The sequence below is a fragment of the Acipenser ruthenus genome, chromosome 30, assembly GCF_902713425.1.
Source record: "Acipenser ruthenus chromosome 30, fAciRut3.2 maternal haplotype, whole genome shotgun sequence".
NCBI lineage: Eukaryota > Metazoa > Chordata > Actinopteri > Acipenseriformes > Acipenseridae > Acipenser > Acipenser ruthenus.
The window spans coordinates 15,785,037-15,803,465 of record NC_081218.1 but is presented as its reverse complement, the minus strand read 5'-3'; the positions used below and the strand labels follow the sequence as shown (position 1 = coordinate 15,803,465).

General features: G+C 41.7%; 2 protein-coding genes across 3 annotated transcripts in view; one reads left to right on the top strand and one right to left on the bottom strand.

Annotated features, from left to right (window-relative positions):
• The window catches only part of LOC117426346 (potassium voltage-gated channel subfamily D member 3-like), a 116,432-nt gene extending 105,261 nt beyond the window's left edge, over positions 1–11,171 (top strand). The window contains exons 4-9 of one of the 2 annotated variants that reach the window (XM_059004844.1): positions 2,125–2,293; positions 4,297–4,398; positions 5,866–5,958; positions 6,831–6,890; positions 7,877–8,118; positions 8,434–11,171. In XM_059004844.1, the coding sequence (XP_058860827.1) occupies positions 2,125–2,293; positions 4,297–4,398; positions 5,866–5,958; positions 6,831–6,890; positions 7,877–8,118; positions 8,434–8,635 (868 nt within the window). In that variant the 3' untranslated portion in view covers positions 8,636–11,171. The remainder of the gene's footprint in view (positions 1–2,124; positions 2,294–4,296; positions 4,399–5,865; positions 5,959–6,830; positions 6,891–7,876; positions 8,119–8,433) is intronic. The other variant, XM_034920478.2, reaches the window with a different exon arrangement.
• A 4-nt stretch (positions 11,172–11,175) lies between these two features.
• On the bottom strand, positions 11,176–16,974 carry LOC131702758 (5-hydroxytryptamine receptor 1-like). The gene is made up of 2 exons (XM_059004845.1): positions 15,778–16,974; positions 11,176–14,384 (listed from the first exon to the last, which is right to left on the bottom strand). Exons 1-2 carry the CDS (start codon positions 16,873–16,875, stop codon positions 14,229–14,231), a joined length of 1,254 nt encoding a protein of 417 aa, XP_058860828.1. The 5' UTR covers positions 16,876–16,974; the 3' UTR covers positions 11,176–14,228.
• Positions 16,975–18,429: the final 1,455 nt, after the last annotated feature.

Here is an 18,429-nt window from a genome sequence, read left to right as displayed (position 1 = left end):
AAATGATATTGTAAGAGTCTACCGGAAGCCATAATAGTAGCACAGTATTTCACGTTAGATTTGTAAATGGCACATTTAAAAATGTGTCATTAGTATATGGAAAACTACAAAGCGGTATGTAATTCAATACATTAACATGACATTATTCAGCAGGTTTCATTTCAGCAGAGTCAATTCTACTGGGTGATGCAAAACTTTTGCCCAAAATGTAAATTGTTACCAGCAGCTGTCTACTTGAGCTTCTTAGTCTTACCTCATAATTCTGAACGTTTTGAGGCTTTGAAGGACATTGCAAGGATACAAGAGGCAATATCTCATCCTTACACAATAACTGAAACGGGTTAGAAAGATCATGCCACTCGGGTCTGCAATTACACATTGACTGAAGGAACCTGAGCGGCCATCATGATCATCATGGGGGTGCTTCATGATGCTCTCAATGATCATGGATCAGCCAGGGTTCACTTATTACCCAATCCCCAAGGCAGCCCTGCAGCAAACGCATGCAGAAGATGATTGCTGGTGTGTCACGCACACATGCCAGTGATAGGCAGTTGTTTTATCTTGTTGTCGATAGATTACTGAGCGCACAAGCTTAGCAGATAGATACAGGCTGGGATCCAGCCCTTTCCAGACTGTTTGATGGAGATGACCTCTTGGGATTCCTGCAGTTATTCTCAAATGTCATGTGTTGGCTGGGATTTGCAGTTCACTGAAGATTTAAAAGTCAGGTATAGGGCAGAATTCCTCTACTGCTTACACATATTATTTTAAATCTAAATTGTCAGAATGAATTAGTAAGGAATAAGCGTGTGGGAAGATCAAGTAAAATGACTAGGACTCCTGTACTGAGCACTGGAAATAAACAAACCGTGACTGGTAACTGTTCTCAGACACATTCTGGATGGTTTTCCGTCATATCAAAGCGTGAAGATCACAACAGATAATTGTTGTGATACTGCCCTTGATACTTCAGTGTTGACCAAAGATGTTCATGAGATGTCTTGAATACAATACAAAGCACTTGGTTTCACAGGTCTCTTGAGTCATGTTAAACCGTGATTAATATCTAGTCATTCCTTGTCAAGGGGCGATCCTGCAGAAATGTTTCTGACAGCCTCAAACGATGCATATGCACTCACAGAGAGTGCAGTCTAATGGGTGTCTAAACGCTTAATAACTGGAAAAAGCGTTTCATCGATCCAGCGTGGCATTACAATGGGATCTTAAACTCTTAAAGGCACCTCGATGCTGCAATTAGTCTGGAGTCACTGACGTGAAAAGCAATTATAGCAATTTTCATGATGACAAGAAAGTATCAAAGCCACTGTCAAGCAAATGACTTTTGTTTCAGAATCTCCAGCTTCCACAGGGACTGAGTATGCATTGGCGCATAACGTGGCTGTCAGCAGTGGTATCGTGTCAGGGCATTCGGTAGAGAGGGCTCGGAAAATGGCAAGTAATTTGTGCAGTAAGAGGTACAATGCATGCCGAGTTTAATTTGAAAAGGAGACCTGAAAATGGAGCGCTCATGCGTGGCACACTGTGAATGAATCGGGGGAGAACAGTTTACTCTGTGATTGCAGTTTTCTAAATGCACAGATCTGTGTCTTCCTTTCAGGAGCGGTGCTGTACTGCTGTTTTAATACACAAGCATGTTTGTCTTTATGTCCACTGACATCGTTCAAGCACCATTTACAAAAAAAAAAATCATCCGGTGAAAAGTTCATACAATTTATTTTAAAAAGCTATAATCTTCAAAGGATCTGTGACTGTGTATAGAACCGGAACCATCGGTATAATTATTATTATTATTATGATTATATTATTATGATGATGATTATGTAAGTGTGCTAAGGGTTAAGTGTTAAGAATGCATTAATAATAAGAATGGCATTAGAACCTGGCTCCTATCACTTCCTGTGCCGTAGGCCTGAATGAGGAATATTGGAGCAAAATTGAACTATAACACATAGGATACATCTTTTAGCACTGAATGATAACATAGTGAAATAGAAGAGGATTGCATGTTATGATGGGAGTTCTGTGTTGAAGACACTCCAGTCAGGATTAGAAGCAGCACAGTGTATGTGAACCTCACATGCTTTTCCTTCTCGTTTCCAGTTACGGGGATATGGTGCCAAAGACGATTGCTGGGAAGATCTTCGGCTCGATCTGCTCTCTGAGTGGCGTGCTGGTAATCGCTCTCCCTGTCCCTGTCATCGTGTCCAATTTCAGCCGGATCTACCACCAGAACCAGCGGGCAGACAAGCGACGGGCTCAGAAAATGCAGGTGAGTGTGAGACCAGAGCTCAGCTTCGATGGATCTGGCACTGCACCTGACATGTGAAAGTGCAGGTAAGCACACCTCAGTGTGAGACCAGAGCTCAGCCTCGATGGATCTGGCACTGCACCTGACATGTGAAAGTGCAGGTAAGCACTCCTCAGTGTGAGACCAGAGCTCAGCCTCGATGGATCTGGCACTGCACCTGACATGTGAAAGTGCAGGTAAGCACTCCTCAGTGTGAGACCAGAGCTCAGCCTCGATGGATCTGGCACTGCACCTGACACTAGAACAACAAACGTGTCTCTTTGCAACATTCACGTCGAATGAGCTCATACTCTGAGCTGAATTAAAAGCTGTCCCCTCAGCTAGGACTTTCATCTCCCGCATGTGTTCATGATGATCGCTTAATTAACGTTCCTCTAATTGTCTGTGTAATCACAACAAGACCAATGGCTTTATTCACATTTCAGGACCATTAAAAAAATGGTCTCTGCTGATGAGGAATTAATTTGACAGCAAATGAGGTTGAAAAAAAAACAATGTACACTTTTCAATGAAATTATGTCAAAGATGAACCTGCAGAGGGCGGCAATAAAACTACATTTCAGGGAAATCCTATTAGAAGAGAGTAAAAGTGATATTCTCCGCAGAGAAGGGTGTAATAAATGGAACAGCGTTTAAACTCACACGGTATGAATCTGTTTCTGCTTGGACTGCTGTGTGCTTCAGTAATGACGTTCAGAGTGTTGTGTCTAAATGACATCATTGTCATAAACAAACGCTTTGAAAATCTGAATGTCTTGTTATAACGAGAGGCAGCACTGATGTACCCTGTGCCAGCTCTAGCTGTCACATCCCATAATATACCTCAGATAGTGGTAGCTTTTCAAGACCAAGTAAAACAGTGTGTCCACACCAGTCACGTTTAAACAGCTGATGCAGAAACGAAAATATCTTCATTTAGATTCCACTGGCCTGTTTGTATTGTACATCCATCTTCTTTTAGCTCTTGTTGTGTATTCTTCTATTGCAAATAAACAGCCATCTGTGTCTCACTGGAGTGAACATACAGTGTATCCCTGTGTTTCTGGATTCATCCACTCGCTGCTTCCATTATAGTGCCTGCACCACCCACGGTAAATGTATTATTAGATGCAAAACTATGCAGAAATAATTAAAAATGCTTCTAAAAATATCACGCCTCGATAAATCTAGGTCAGCGATGTGGACTCGTCACATCGTTCTTTGCTCAGCTGCAGCAGTGGCTGGGTTCCTGCGAGTGTGTCTCTCCAGCATGGTATCTGTTCATTCGTGACTTCCTGCCTAAGAACAGGAGGAGACGGCAGCACGAGAAAGCCGGGAAGTCTTTCATCTCCACAGAGTAATGAACACCACCGTGGAACAACGCCACGTCATGTCTTTAAGTGGCTCAATCAAATTATACGACTATAATGAGCCCTGCACAATTAAATGTTCATACTGCTTTCATCCGCGGAAAAAATAATGAAACAGCTGAATAATTTTAACTTTCAAAAGAAAGCTGTTCTTTGAAGAATTGAAAACTTGTCAGAGCTAATGTAATTACCTAGTGTGCCATTGGGGGGGGTGGGGTGGTGTTATTAACAGAAATACTGGTTTCAGTCTCCGCTATTTAATTTCCAGTGCCGCGAGCCTGAAATGACAAAGAAGGCTCTTCAAGCTGTTTAATTACCAGATTGTTACATCTCAAGGAAAACCTTTAAGCTGTTTGACACATGAGAGCTGAACCCAATTGCAAAGTGTTCAGAAAGGTTTGGTAGGAGAAGAGGCCGCTCGGCCCATGGCGGCTCTTCGCTTGTTTGTACATTCTCTGCCCTGCTCGGGAGACCCTTCATAGGACATATTCCCAGTGTTTTAGACCCGACTGCTCCACCTGGTAGGCTATTCCATGCCTTTAGAACTGTAAAGAAAGGGCCTCATACCCTTCGTTCTCAAAGACACAAGCTTACCTCGTTGTTTTCTTCTGACAGAAAACAAGACTGGCCAGGATCCGAGTGGCAAAATGCGGAAGCTCCAATGCGTTTCTCCACAGCAAACAAAACGGCCTTCTGAGCGAACCGCTAGAATTAACGGTAAGTAAGCATGATCCTTACTTTCTAAAGAGAACTACAATGTCCTTACTGTTCATGTGCAGGGAGTATTATAATAGTGTATTACAGTGCTGGACAGTGTTGCATCGTTTACTCTACAGTACTACGGTCCATGCATGTATACAGACAGTGCTTTCACTATAGTAATTAAAGTAACTGCACACTCCATTATAGAATACTGAAAGCCCTGATTATTCAATACGAGAGCACAGTCTGGCACCAATATGGTACCATGGTTCTGCAAGCATTGCTGTGGTTTATTTAAGAAGGAAGTGAAGGCTCCGCCTCCCCCAAATCGCCACCTTTCTTCAGTTACCCCGTGGTTTAGGGACTGGGTCTCTGTCTATTGTAGCAGACATCCTCACTGGAGCTGGAATAATAAATGCTTGTGTCTGAACAGCTACAGTGGAGGGGGCGATGCAGCCAGTTCAGTGTAAACCTGCCTGTTCTTCACTGGACCCACATTAGCCAATTCATTTGAGATGCTCAGTGATAAAGGGCACAGGCTATTTTTAGACACAGCAGCTGCTGAGATCATTTCTTCACTATATCTCCGGGGAAACACAACTGAACCCTGTAAAGCATGTCCAATTTCACTTGTACCTTTTTACCCATTGCTCCGATGAATGAGTTATACTATGACAAGCTATTTAAAGCTGCCCAACTATCATGTTCAGTTTTACACGAAGGATTCCTGGATAAATGTTTCCTGCATTCTTTAATAGCCTTCAGTGAGCTTCATCGGAAGCCAGCTGGCTTGTTGGTTTGTTTGCATTATCAGGCACTTACACATAATTGCAATGTAATTGTGTACATTTTTATAAGAGTAATAGTGGGGGAAATGTCACAAACGCTTTTAGCTCAGAGAATAAACAGGAACATTTCAAATAAAGTTGAGAGTGTAATCTTTACAATTTATTAAAGTCATATAATCTGCACTCACTCACAACAAGGTTATATAAAGAGCATCATTTCATTTTGTTAACTGGAGGGAAATCTTTTGAAAGCAACTGCAATAAGCACAGAATGTTTTGTATATTTGAATTCAATTAACAAACCTCTGTTCATGCACTAATTAAATCCAGCCAAGTCAGAATGTGCTTTTCATGTGACTGACCAATGAAACTGAGACGTGGACAGAGGTTAGGAGACTCTTCTTTATACAGAGAGTGCTGGGCCTATGGAATGGGTTACCTAGCCATCTTGCTGAATCACTGGGATCCTTTCAGATCCGACAAAGATTTGAGATCAATCAACTACTGGGAACTGGACGAGCACTGATGGGCCGCATGCCCTCCTCTCGTCTGTAAACGTTCTTGTGTTCTTAATAAATGGCATCGTGTTGTCCAGTTTTTCCCCTCTCAGACTCTCTGGTTAGGGTTAAACCCAGACCTACGTCTCTCCGAAGCAGCGAGCTGGTTCACCGTGATTCACTGTGTTGTATTGCAGGGTTCAACTGAGGAGGCGAAGCAGTTAAGCAAATCCACATCCATGATCGAAAGCCAACACCACCACCTGCTGTACTGCCTAGAGAAGACAACCGTGAGTAACTGAGCCCGAAGCCTCACTGCCCGCTGGCGTCACACCGGACAAGGGGCCATGCCTGTAGACTGCATTACATTGCTATGTTATAAAACCACAACCTGTGTGTTTACGTTAGTATGGTTTCAGCTGCTCAGTGTATGCACTCCAAATGATTTTTAATAAACACACTAAATAAATACATAATAAATATTATTAAACAGTACGCTTTTCTTTTAATGACTGTTTTATGATTTGAGCGGTGCTCAGTGCAATTACTCAAATCCTCACTGTGGTTTTTATTATTATTATTATTATTATTATTATTATTATTGTGATTATTTTGTAATAAGTCTGGGTTCAGCGTCTTTCCTGTGGGTTCAGGATCTGCTCTTCAGTTCCAGTTGCTGCCATGAATGTCTTTATCCGAGGCTAGATCAGCCATGCTGTGAGCTGCCACTTTGGCTCAAGTTTCCTTTTGTTTTGCTGGCAATACACTAGCTGTGCACTAGATGGTGCTGGCGTGTACTAATATAAAGATGCTTTGGCTGAACTGGCCTCCATTACAGATATCTATGGCAGGCAACCAGAACTAAAGGGTAGCTTCTGAACTCCAAGTCAAAAGCACATTAAATCACAAAAGAAGAAAAATAAAAACAATATTTGAGTAATTGCAGGGACTCAAAACGATTGCAATCATAAAAGGTACAAATTAAACTGTAATGTGAAGCTACTTAATCTCAGTAAAGCGTTCCTGCAGAGCTGCAGCGAGAGGACAGCAGGTTCCCTTTGAACCTGCATGCATGGAGCGGAATGCTGGGCTGGACCCTCGGAATGCTGGAATGTTGCAATCAATTCTGTTTTTATCTTTTGTTGGCATGTTGACCCTGTAGGGATTGTCCTTTCTTGTGGATGATCCCGTCTTTTCTGCACGAACATCTACCATCTTCAAGGTATTCCATTTTTATCCACTCCCTTCATTTGTGTGTTTGAATGCTTTACAACTTCACAAAGTCTTTACATTTGTAAACTGGAACAAAAACATGATCAACAGAAATATTTAACCATAACAGTGTGTGTTGGTGCACAGTACAGATCTGACGAAAAAACTGAAGATGCAAAACATTTGCGTTTCTTCCACATGTTAGTGTTAGTTTTGCTGGTCACACATACTGAGGTTTTCATTATTGAGTTTTAAGTCTGTCTGAAAATGTCTGTAAAATATCCCTACAGTACAGCTTTTTAAAGCAAAGATTAGCTTATTCCACTTTCCAAAATGCTGTAGAAAAATCTGTAAAACACATTGTGACCAACAAGTTTACATCCTGTACCTACACTTTTAAAACAACTAATGAAGTACGTTGCAGCCTCTTGAAAGGTACAGTAGACGGTTCACCTGCATAAAACTCACTACATTTATACATGAAAGTTGTTTCTGTTTACAGTGTATTGTAATTACAGCTACTAAATACAGTCATATCACCCTGGAAGCAAGACCATAACATTTACAAATGAGAAGACACTCTTCAGCCCATCAGTGCGTATCCTGTTCCTAGTAGCTTGACCTTGTTCAATCATTAGGATTCTTTAAGAGCAGGCTTGATAACCCATTCCATACCCTTGCCCCTCGCTGTGTCTTCACTTCCTTCCTCTGGTCCTGGTTTCTGTGCTGTGTCTGACTTGATAACCCATTCCATACCCTTGCCCCTCGCTGTGTCTCCACTTCCTTCCTCTGGTCCTGGTTTCTGTGCTGTGTCTGACTTGACAAAAAACAATATCCCACTCCAGACACAGCATGCACATTCCGTCTGCCTCCATGCTTGCTTGTCGATTGATTTACTTCCCAGTCCTTTAGCTCAAACATGGCAGATCAAACCGGCACGTTTCAAAAGAGAAAGGCGTTGCGTCTGTTTCCTCAACCCTGCTTTCTCGTCCCCAGAATCACGAGTTTGTCGATGAGCAGATGTTTGAGCAGAACTGTCTGGACAGCATGCAGAGCTACCCGTCACGCAGCTCCTCCATCTCCAGCTCCCCTGGCCTGACCAGCACCTGCTGCTCCAGACGAAGCAAGAAGAGCAGCCACCTGCCCAACTCAAGCCTGCCAGCCAGCAGGCTCCGCAGCATGCAGGAGCTGAGCACCCTGCACATCCAGTGCAGCGAGCAGCCGGCTCTGTCCTCCAGGTGAGAAACAGGGCAGTGTGGAGGAGTGCAGCCCCCTGTCCTGCAGGTGAAACAGGGCAGTGTGGAGGAGTGCAGCCCCCTGTCCTGCAGGTGAAACAGGGCAGTGTGGAGGAGTGCAGTGCTCTCTCTGACCTGGTAGGGGTAATAAGTGGATAACCCCTAACGCCCCACCGCGGTATCATACAGTCAGAGCAGCGTAAGTCTTTGCTAGGGATTTCACAGGCAGCGTTGCACTGTGTATATTCCATACACAGTCTTTAAGATATCAAGCAATCATATTTCTTATTTAGCAATAATTTCCCTTTCCTGTTGCAGTCGTTCCAGTCTAAACATGAAGTCAGACGAAGCTTTCAGACCGAATTGCAAAAGCTCTCAGATCACCACGGCGATAATCAGCATCCCCACACCTCCAGGAACCAGCCCAGAAGAGGACAACAACCACCCCCCCAGCCACTGCCAGCCAGCAAACATCAACACGACAGGAAACGTGAACATTGTCAAAGTGTCGGCATTATAAACAAGCGACACGAGGCTGGGGTACAGAGCCCTGATCAGATTGCTGCAAACTGTGCCTGAAGACAAGTGGAACTCCGAACTGAGCTTTGCAATGAGATGCGCACTGGTGAGGTCAAGTGAGTGGAAGTGTGGCTCAGGTTTGTACTGGAAACGATTACCTGACCAGCAAGAAAAGAACGCTGCAAAAGCCAAATTCACAAGTGCACAAGCAGCTTTTTTTGCTGGTGTTTTAATGGCTGATATCAAGGGAAAATAGAAACTAAACATTTTTTTGTTTTTTTTAAGAAGCAGATGTTTGAACATTTTTATTTTAGAGAAAAAAATGTGCGTCTGTTGAGAGTCACAAAAGGGTCAATTTTATTTTTGTGCGTGAGTCACTTTGAAAGATTGCTGTATATTAGAAAAGACCCGATCTGGGGTCGACGATGGCTCATCGCACTTTAGCAAGCTACCACTGAACTTGTCAGATAGCGTTAACATATATAGAATGTTTTGTAACAGATTTGGCAGTCAGCGCAATGCGTGTGAGTAATGTTACGTGAAATTCATACCATGTAAGAGACATGCTTTGCTAAACGCTGGCTCTCTTCTGCTTTACCTGTTCTTTTATTATCAGTTGTGTGTGATTAGATTGAAATGTGTCTGTACTTTTGCAGCCTTGGTGTATGAGAAACGATTTGGTCTTAGATTTGTTATTGAGACATTTCAATAGTTTAAACACCATTACCAACTGTGAAAACATCCGGATGGGATGAATCAAGCACAGCACATCCACACAGTAAATACACGTCACTGGTTAAGGTAGATCTCTGTTAACCACCTCTGTGTTTTATCCTTCATGAGATGCTTTCTGTTACAGGCAAACACACAATATTTTAAGGCTTTTTGCTTACAATTTGACTGGACATTTTTTGTGCAAATATGTGGCTTCCTAATTGTTTGGTACTAGAACGCTGTTTGAATTCCTCACTAAAAGGACACACGTTTTTTGCCAGCAAGCAAAGCTTTTGAAACGGGCCCGTCTAATGGATCTCTGAGTTCTGAGCACTAGAAACGATTGCGAGACCAGGGCACGTCAGCTTTAGTTGCATATGCAATTGTATTAATGTGTTGAAATAACTCAAATTCCCAAAGAGAGCAAAATACATTTTACCTTAGAATTGAGCGTTTTGAAACAGCCTAGTTAAGATAACCACGCATTCTAATACATGAGTTGTATACTGTAGATAAAAAAAAGATACATTCTGTACAATTAATAACTTTTAATGTGTGCTGGAGAATCCTGCAATAACATGCATTCCTGGCTGTAATGTAAAGAGCCTATCCTGCTTCAAGCACACTCAATTGGAATTCTATTGTCAGACCCATTCCAGCACCAGTCCCACAGCCTCTAATAAAGGGCCACTCTAATGAGACCAATATGCTGTAAACCACAAGGTATTGCTTTTAATCTGAAACCTTGCAACATGGTACCACTCGTTTACAAAGAAATAGTTTTGAAATAACGTGAGCCGGTGAATAAAATCAAGCTACCTAATGCCTGGTGTGCATCGTCCACTTTGAAGATTAGAGACCAGTCTGCTTGCTTTAAAAGTAGCCCTTGAAGTCAGTGGGGTCTGGTTATACTAGCAGGTGAATATTTGCTCCTTTTATAATATGGTTTGGCGACACCTGCAGGTCTACATACTTCTATGTGGAGAGTGTTTTCTATTGATAAAGTCAAGCGTTACTTTTGACATCCGAATGTGTAGGTTTGCCTTTGTGTTCGAGGTTACCCTGTGTGTATTCTCCTCTAATTCATCAGGATGTGAAGCTCACCCCTGTGGAAGCTGATCATGCTATCATTTACTGTGTGTTTTGGTAGAACATCTTGATATATTCAACAGCCTTCTCCAGTTTCTTATACTAAGGAAGAAAAAAAACATAACATTATGCCATGGTTTTCTCTCTGTTGTGCAGAATATGTTGAATGTTGTGAATCATTTCTTGTGCCATCACTGTACCCGTGTAATCAGGCTGGTAAAAACAAATACAAACCTGTGGGATTTGTTCGTCAAACGTTTGTGATTTCATTTAGTTTTCTTTGAGTGTGTGCGTGCGTGCGTGCGTGTGTGTGCGTGTGATGGGAGGCAGCCAATCTTTGAAGGAACAAAATGATAAATTAGAATAAGTTAGCTAGCACCTATCAACATAAAATAAGGATTCTCCATTTGAAATGAAACTTCCTCAAATAGTCACCCATGATAACATTCATGTTTATAATTTCCATTTTTACAAATCTGAAATACTGTACAGCAGCTTACTGTTAATACAAGCATGTGCAAACCTGGTGTGGCAGCGTTACAATGTAACATAAGAAGAGAGAAAATATCTCAACACAGGCAAGAAGTGCACATTTCAGAAGTTCTGACTGTGTTTTCAAGTTCTGAAAGATCAGACAGTAGCTGCAATACCCTAACCTTGCACCACTCAAAGAGCGATCAGCTTTAATCTTGTGTATTATTATTATTATTATTTATTTCTTAACAGACGCCCTTATCCAGGGTGACTTACAATTGTTACAAGATATCACATTATTTTTACATACAATTACCCATTTATACAGTTGGGTTTTTACTGGAGCAATCTAGGTAAAGTACCTTGCTCAAGGGTACAACAGCAGTGTCCCCGACCGGGGATTGAACCCACGACCCTCCGGTCAAGAGTCCAGAGCCCTAACCACTACTCCACACTGTGTAGTTATACCAAGCATGTTTAATCAATAACACTCATCAATGCATTGACAACGCATTCTCTTATTGATTCACATCCGATCTTTCATAATCGATCAGCCATTTCCTGCAGGCAGGAAAGACGTGAGTCAAAGCCGACGCACGTTCATGCAATGCCAGTTAAACTCTATGAACAACTGCAGCCCAGATTCATGTGACGTCCCTATTAATAACACAGAGACTGGTATGCTGTGTTTCTGATGGAAACATCTCCACCTCATAACGGGGTGAAGGACAAGCATTAGAAAAGAACATTGTGGACTGGCGCACATTCATCTCTGTTATAAAATCTATCACACACATCATAAAAGATGGATCAGCCTCACACTGAGGGAATCGACATAAACAGGTTATTTATCCACATCAGTGTAATCTGAAACATGTCAGGTGTGATCGATTAGACCAGATGTGCAACCAATTAGTATAAAAATAAATACATACAAGTACAGAAAATGACAGCGGGTTTCATGACCAAGCCTGAGAAATGATTGTTTTTCTACAGCGTTTTGTGCCTTGTAAGACATGAGTGTCAATCACGCTGATTGAGTGAGTCGCACCCATCAGGAATCTGAATTTTAGACACACTTCAGTGTCTGCAAAGAGACACATTTATTTTCTGCAAAGAATTTTTTGCGGCAATGACTTTTCAATGCAAAATAGTTTTAATGAGTGTTAACAAATAAGTCAGTCGGCTAAGTAAGCAAGAAGCCACATTGTGTTGGTCCCTTGCCTGACTTTAATAGAGACGTTTTCCCTAGATTCACTTCTTCCTCCATTGCATTTCGATTGGTCAGTCTTAATTGATGAAATGAATGGAAACGTGCAGCCTGTTGGTTAAGGAGCTGTGTACAATGGGTAACCCCAATACTAAGAGTCTCTTTAATGTTACAACAAGCAGGGTCCAAAGCGTTCTTTAATTAACTCATGTGAAAGTTACCAACTGAAATAAAAAACACACATCTTGACAGTGTTTGAAAAGACCCTGGAATATTTAACTTAGTTAGGAACATGAACAGATGGCTTACTTTGAACAGGAGTTAATTTACTACTGGAGTAAATCCTGCATTGGAAGCTCTTTGTGATCACACAGAGGTTTGTGGTTTGTTTTATTGCTGTCACAGGCTACAGTTGCACAGACAGTAATTTGGACACACTGAAGCAATATTCAGTCTGCTGCTGCTGTCGACTGGACTTGTATTTCTCCTCTAACACACACGCGTCAAGACTGGTGAAGGTTAAGCTGTTTTATGACATTGTTATAGTAATGTTTTATTCAAGTGCTCCTGCAATAAATGTCACTGTGTGTGTGCTATTGAAATAAAGGAGTCACTGAAGACAGGTGTGTGTGTGCTATTGAAATAAAGGAGTCACTGAAGACAGGTGTGTGTGTGCTATTGAAATAAAGGAGTCACTGAAGACAGGTGTGTGTGTGCTATTGAAATACAGGAGTCACTGAAGACAGGTGTGTGTGTGATATTGAAATACAGGAGTCACTGAAGACAGGTGTGTGTGTGCTATTGAAATGGTAGAGGTAGAAAAGCCTCTGGTTAAGCAGTAATGTGTTTGTTTAGATATTTGAGTTTTTAACACATAAAGGTTTTTACACCATCGCTAAACTAAGATTAGCATCGTTTTTATTTGTGGGACACATACAGTGTGTACCTTGTACCTTAAGGGGTAAACATCTTGTGGGTCATTTCCAGTAAACGACACTAGGTGGCAGCATTCTGCTAAAAATAAAAATAGTAATTATCAGTCACTCCCAGCCCTGCTTTGACTGACACTATTAAAGAAACCCCCGACGAGAGCCGGTCATTGATTTGATATTTATAAACTCGTCACACTGGAATGAGCTAGCACTGGGTTACATACCTGCATTTTACAGAATCAGGGCCACCCCTGACCTGCAAACATATTCATTAATATACTTACTGAATCATCTGTGTGGTTTTTACTGTAATAATATATATTACCTGGATTCAGGAGCTGATCTTCAGTACTAATTTCCTCCCACAGAATACAAATATAATGCAGGCTAGATCAGCCATCACTGTATGACACTGGAAACTCAAAATGACTGCAGCCTTTTTAAAAAGTTAAATAAATAAGATAATGTCTTTTGAAGCTACTTATTCTTTAGACTTTTCCATTAAAGGTTTGTGAAAAACAAGATTTCTCATAACTGGTCGGGACCTTTGACAGCTTTTTTTACTTTCACAAACATGGTGTAAACGTATTGATGGTATACTGTATCCATCTAGGGTTTGCGTGCCCTAATAGCTTAAAATGAACTGGTGATCAAACCATTGCACGGCTAACCTTCAGCACCACGGACAGCTCCTAATCATTTCTGTAAACTCGTCTCCAATCGGGTAGAGCATCGTTTCAAACGAGAAACACCACGCGCTCAAGCTAGTTTGAGTGCTAGTTAGGACTGAGGCGCGCAACATGAGAAGCATGTCTTTCATGTCACCGCAAACAACGCGCTTCTGAGCGCAATCACCCAAGTAGTGAGATCAGTGTTGGATTTCAGTTCGGTTCAGATTGAAGCCACGGAATGTCTCAGGAATTGCAATCCTCGCGTTGCTGGTGCTGAATCAGTGGGATCGTTTAAGACCCGTCTTGACAAGGTTCTGAGATCAGTCAGCTACGAGGAAGCGGAGGAGCGTCGATGGCCGAATAGCCTCGTCTGGTTCTTAAACGATGTTCTTGCAGCGTGTTCTAGAGAGAAATCGGCAGGGCAGCGTCTGCATGCTTTTTCTCGTGTTCTTTTTTTTTTTTGCTCAGACAAGGAAAACGTGAGTTTACAGGCTCCCCGTTTCTCTATGAGCCTCGTATGTAGTTTCTCCATTTGTTAAACACTTTTCGGAATTCACAGCGAAACTGCCGGTTCACGACGGTGTAGATGAAAGGATTGACCGCTGCGGGAGCGCAGGTCAGCGCCACAGCCAAGGTTTCCAGCTTCAAAAGCAACGTAATCTAAAGGGGAGAGAAAACACAGTCTTACATGAGCAAGCACCAATGAAGACTCCATTCAAGGGGTTACTGCTGGTTAATAATGCCATGATTGTCTGCTACCGGATTAGGTGAGAAAAAGCAGTTTCCGTGTCTTTCTTTCACGTGTTAAACCATCAGTAAAATATACAAGTTGCAATTCAGTTTCAGTCACGATAGGCAAGACAGTACACCTTGTTTGATAGAGGGCTGATTGTTTGCTCTCAGTTGGCGGGTGCTTATATATTCCCAAGCTACTCCAGATAAGGAATCGATTCATCCATTATTGATTGCTTTTACTTTAGACCCTCGATTAAACCTCGATTGATGAATTGCTTGATGCCCTGTTTGGAGCCTCTGCTTAGTGTTGCAAGATTAAAGTTCTGTTTCCTGATGAGAAATCGGATGCCTTCATGCTCTGAAATAATAACGTTTTTCTCGAGGCATATTGTATATTACTATGCGACGGCTGTACATTCAGAGTCAGAGCTATTCGTCCGATGAAGCGTTGATGACCCTGGCGTGTATCTGCAGTATGTATAGTGCGGCATAAGCATGAACACGGGTCATGACACCCCCTCAATCCTCAGAATCCGATACTCAGTAATCCGCGCTAGACAATGTTAACACCTGTTTCATGACAGCAGAATAAGCGGTTCTCCAGATGTGTGCAACACTGTACGTGTTACATAGAGGCAACTTTCCGAATCAGTCCCGTTGTGGATGGCCATGGTCTCCCTTCAGCTTACTGACGGTGTTATGGCCGGTGGTTTGTATTTTTTGTCGGCCACTGTATGCTTTGTACGTGTCTTGTTTGTGTTAAATACAAACGGACATACGCACAGTATACCGTACAGTTCAAAACCCCACGTGACTGAGCTAAGTTTAGACAGCAATATGTAAACTGAATAATAAAGATAACCGGTCTCCTAGCAACTTCTATAACGACCCCCGTGTGTTAATTTGCACAAACAGATGCAGTAATGAAATGTATCATGCAGGAAACAGGCCCGTCCCGCTAGGTCAGCTCAGACTGCGTCTTTAACTCAAGGAACGAAAGATTAATCTTATGTAAGAGTAGGATCAATTAACTGCTCTTAAATATGTTAAAACAACATATAACCCGCGCTAAATATCGCGCGTGTAGTCACGCTGGCTGATCTACAGCGTGACGGAACGGATGAGTGAAGCTTGTGTGTGCTTGCAGCTGAACATGTAGGGAATGTAAACGAACAGGAATGTCAACAAAGCATAGACATCCGCGTTGTACTTAGAATGATATTACAATGCCGTCATTTACATAGTCATTTATGTGAGGTTACTGGTAAAATACAACATGAAATTAAAAAACAACAGCAAATGACATCATATCACTTACATTAGTCAAATCCTTTTCCAGAAAGAAGTTCAGCAGCAAAATGACGACCACTGGCATCCAGAAAACCAGAAAAGCGATGATGATGTATCCAAATCGTTTAGCCACTTTCCCTTCAATGCTTTTTTTGGCGTGTTCCCTGGATGTTGCTGTGAGAAGGCACACCGCACCCACAAACTCGGGGGCTTTAGGGGGCGACGTTCCTGAAGAGCTGGATTGCAAAGCGGGCACCGAAGTGCTTTCAGCCGCCGCTTGTGCACTTTCTTCGGCTTGAGATATGGCTGACTGCCCAGAGTTGTCTTGAGAGCGGTGTAGCGGTCCCGCAGTAGTTACATTTTGCCATGTAGACTCTGTTTTACCAGAGGTGGGCTGAGATAAAATGCCAGCGTCGAATATTTTATTGGCATGCTGTCGCACCACCGCGAAAATCCGCAGGTAATTAAAAAGAATCAGCGCCAAACTGACAGCCCAAGATGGGACCAAGACGTACGTTCCAAAGGGATTGAAGTAGCTCTGAGCGTCGAGCGGAAGATGCCGGCACATTAAGTACAGCGGAGTGTCCTTTGCCAAAGTAACCGACAAAACCGACATCGAAAAACCACAAGTCCAGATCATCAAAATCCAAAACTTGATTCTTAATTTTCTTTTATCCGTTTCAAAGGGGTGCGCTATCGCTTGGAACCGTTCCGCGCTTATGATAACCAAGGTTGTCAACTGCACACAGCTACTGAGAGAATAGGTAAATTGTTGCATAATGCATATCAGTTCTCCCAAGTCAATCTGGATTCTCCCAAACAGCACGGCAAGCATGAACAGCGGGATATCCAGCGTGCATTTGAGCAAGTCGTTCGCGGCCAGGTTTACCAATAACGCGTTATTCGCAGTTTGCAAACTTCTGCATTTATAAACCACGCAACAAACCAGCACGTTCCCGAAAATACCAGCAATTAAAGTGAACACCAAAACCAGGCTGGTGGGCACAAGGAACGGGGTGTCCATCTGTATGAATATTCTCGCAGAAAAAGACCCGTTTGCCGCTGAAACGCGGTGCATCTTTGTGGCACTAATCTCCAAGGATCCAAGAAATCTTAAGACCCGCATGCTAACTTTCTTTTAAAGTCGTCCCCTCATAACTGTCTAAGCAAGGTTCCACCTGCATGCAATTCATTTTTGCTTCGGTGGTAACGCACCTTTTTATTCCTCAGTCACAGTGTATTTAACACCAGTGTTAAACATGCGAGTGTTAAGAGACTGAATCCCTTCTTGTGGAAATCAGCAAGCTACTCTTTGCACGCTACGTCAGCAGGCAATGCTTCTGTACTGATGTAGCGCTTTGTTGATCAAAAGAGGCTATTGTTTGTTCAAGGTTTAATAGACCCTTTGCTTTACGACATTTCGGTCTGTATATTATTAGGATTCATTAACTACTGCCTACCTGCAAGGAGAAACGTCAAACTCCCCTCCAAAAAAACACTCCTACATTATCACAAGAGTCTAAAAGCGTTTAAATCCAGCGGCCCTGCTCCCAGTTTACTGAGGTGTCGGATTGTTTCCACACCCATTCCCTCTGATTAGCGACCTTGTCCTCAGATAATTGCCGCAATTAACCGCAATCAAGCTCTCTTTGTGTCTTCGATGATAATGTAAGGGAGGTAAAAACAATGTGCTAATTATATATATATATATATATATATATATATATATATATATATATATATATATATATGTATGTATGTATGTATGTATGTAGATGATATTTTTGGGGTTTGGACACATGGAGAAGAATCTCTTTTCCAGTTTCATAAAATGGCAAATGAAATACACAGTAATATTAAGGTGGACCTTCGATGGACAAGGAAAGAAATATAATTTTTAGATACCATAGTAAAACTTGAAGAAGGTTCAATTGAGACTGACCTCTTCTGTAAACCTACTGACATGCACCAGTATTTACACATGTCCTCTGCACATCCGATACACACTAAAAGGGCAATCCCAAAGGGTCTAGGAATAAGAATACGAAGAATATGCTCAAAAGAAAGTGACTATGTAAAACAAAGAAATGTATTAAAAACAAAAAAAAGAGGATACAAAGAAAGAATTATAGAGACGGAGTTAAGAAAAGTGGATAAACTAAAAAGAGATGATCTACTAGATTATAAAAATAGAGATAAAAAGGTCAAAAGAGTCCCATTAATAATGACTTACTCTAAACTTTTGCCCAATATTTCTAAGATAGTTTGGAAACACTTGCGGATTCTACATAATTCAGAAAAATTAAAAAAAGTGTTTCTTAAGGCCCCAGTTGTAGCATTCAAAAGAGAAGCTAATTTAGGTGATATTTTAGTTCACAGTAAACATAAAAGAATAATTGACAAAATAGGTTCTACGAACATATGCACTAGTAGATGTAAAGTGTGTAAATACATAGACAAACGTAAAAATATAATTAAACATAAGAACACCACATATCCACTAAAAACTAATACCTACTGTAAAAATAGCAATGTTGTTTATGGACTAGCCTGTGAAAAATGTGATGAAATCAAATATGTTGGAGAGACTGGAACTACTTTATATAAAAGAATTCAGAACCACCTTTCATTAATTAGAAATAAAAAAATGAATGAACCAATAGTACAGCACTTCACCAGT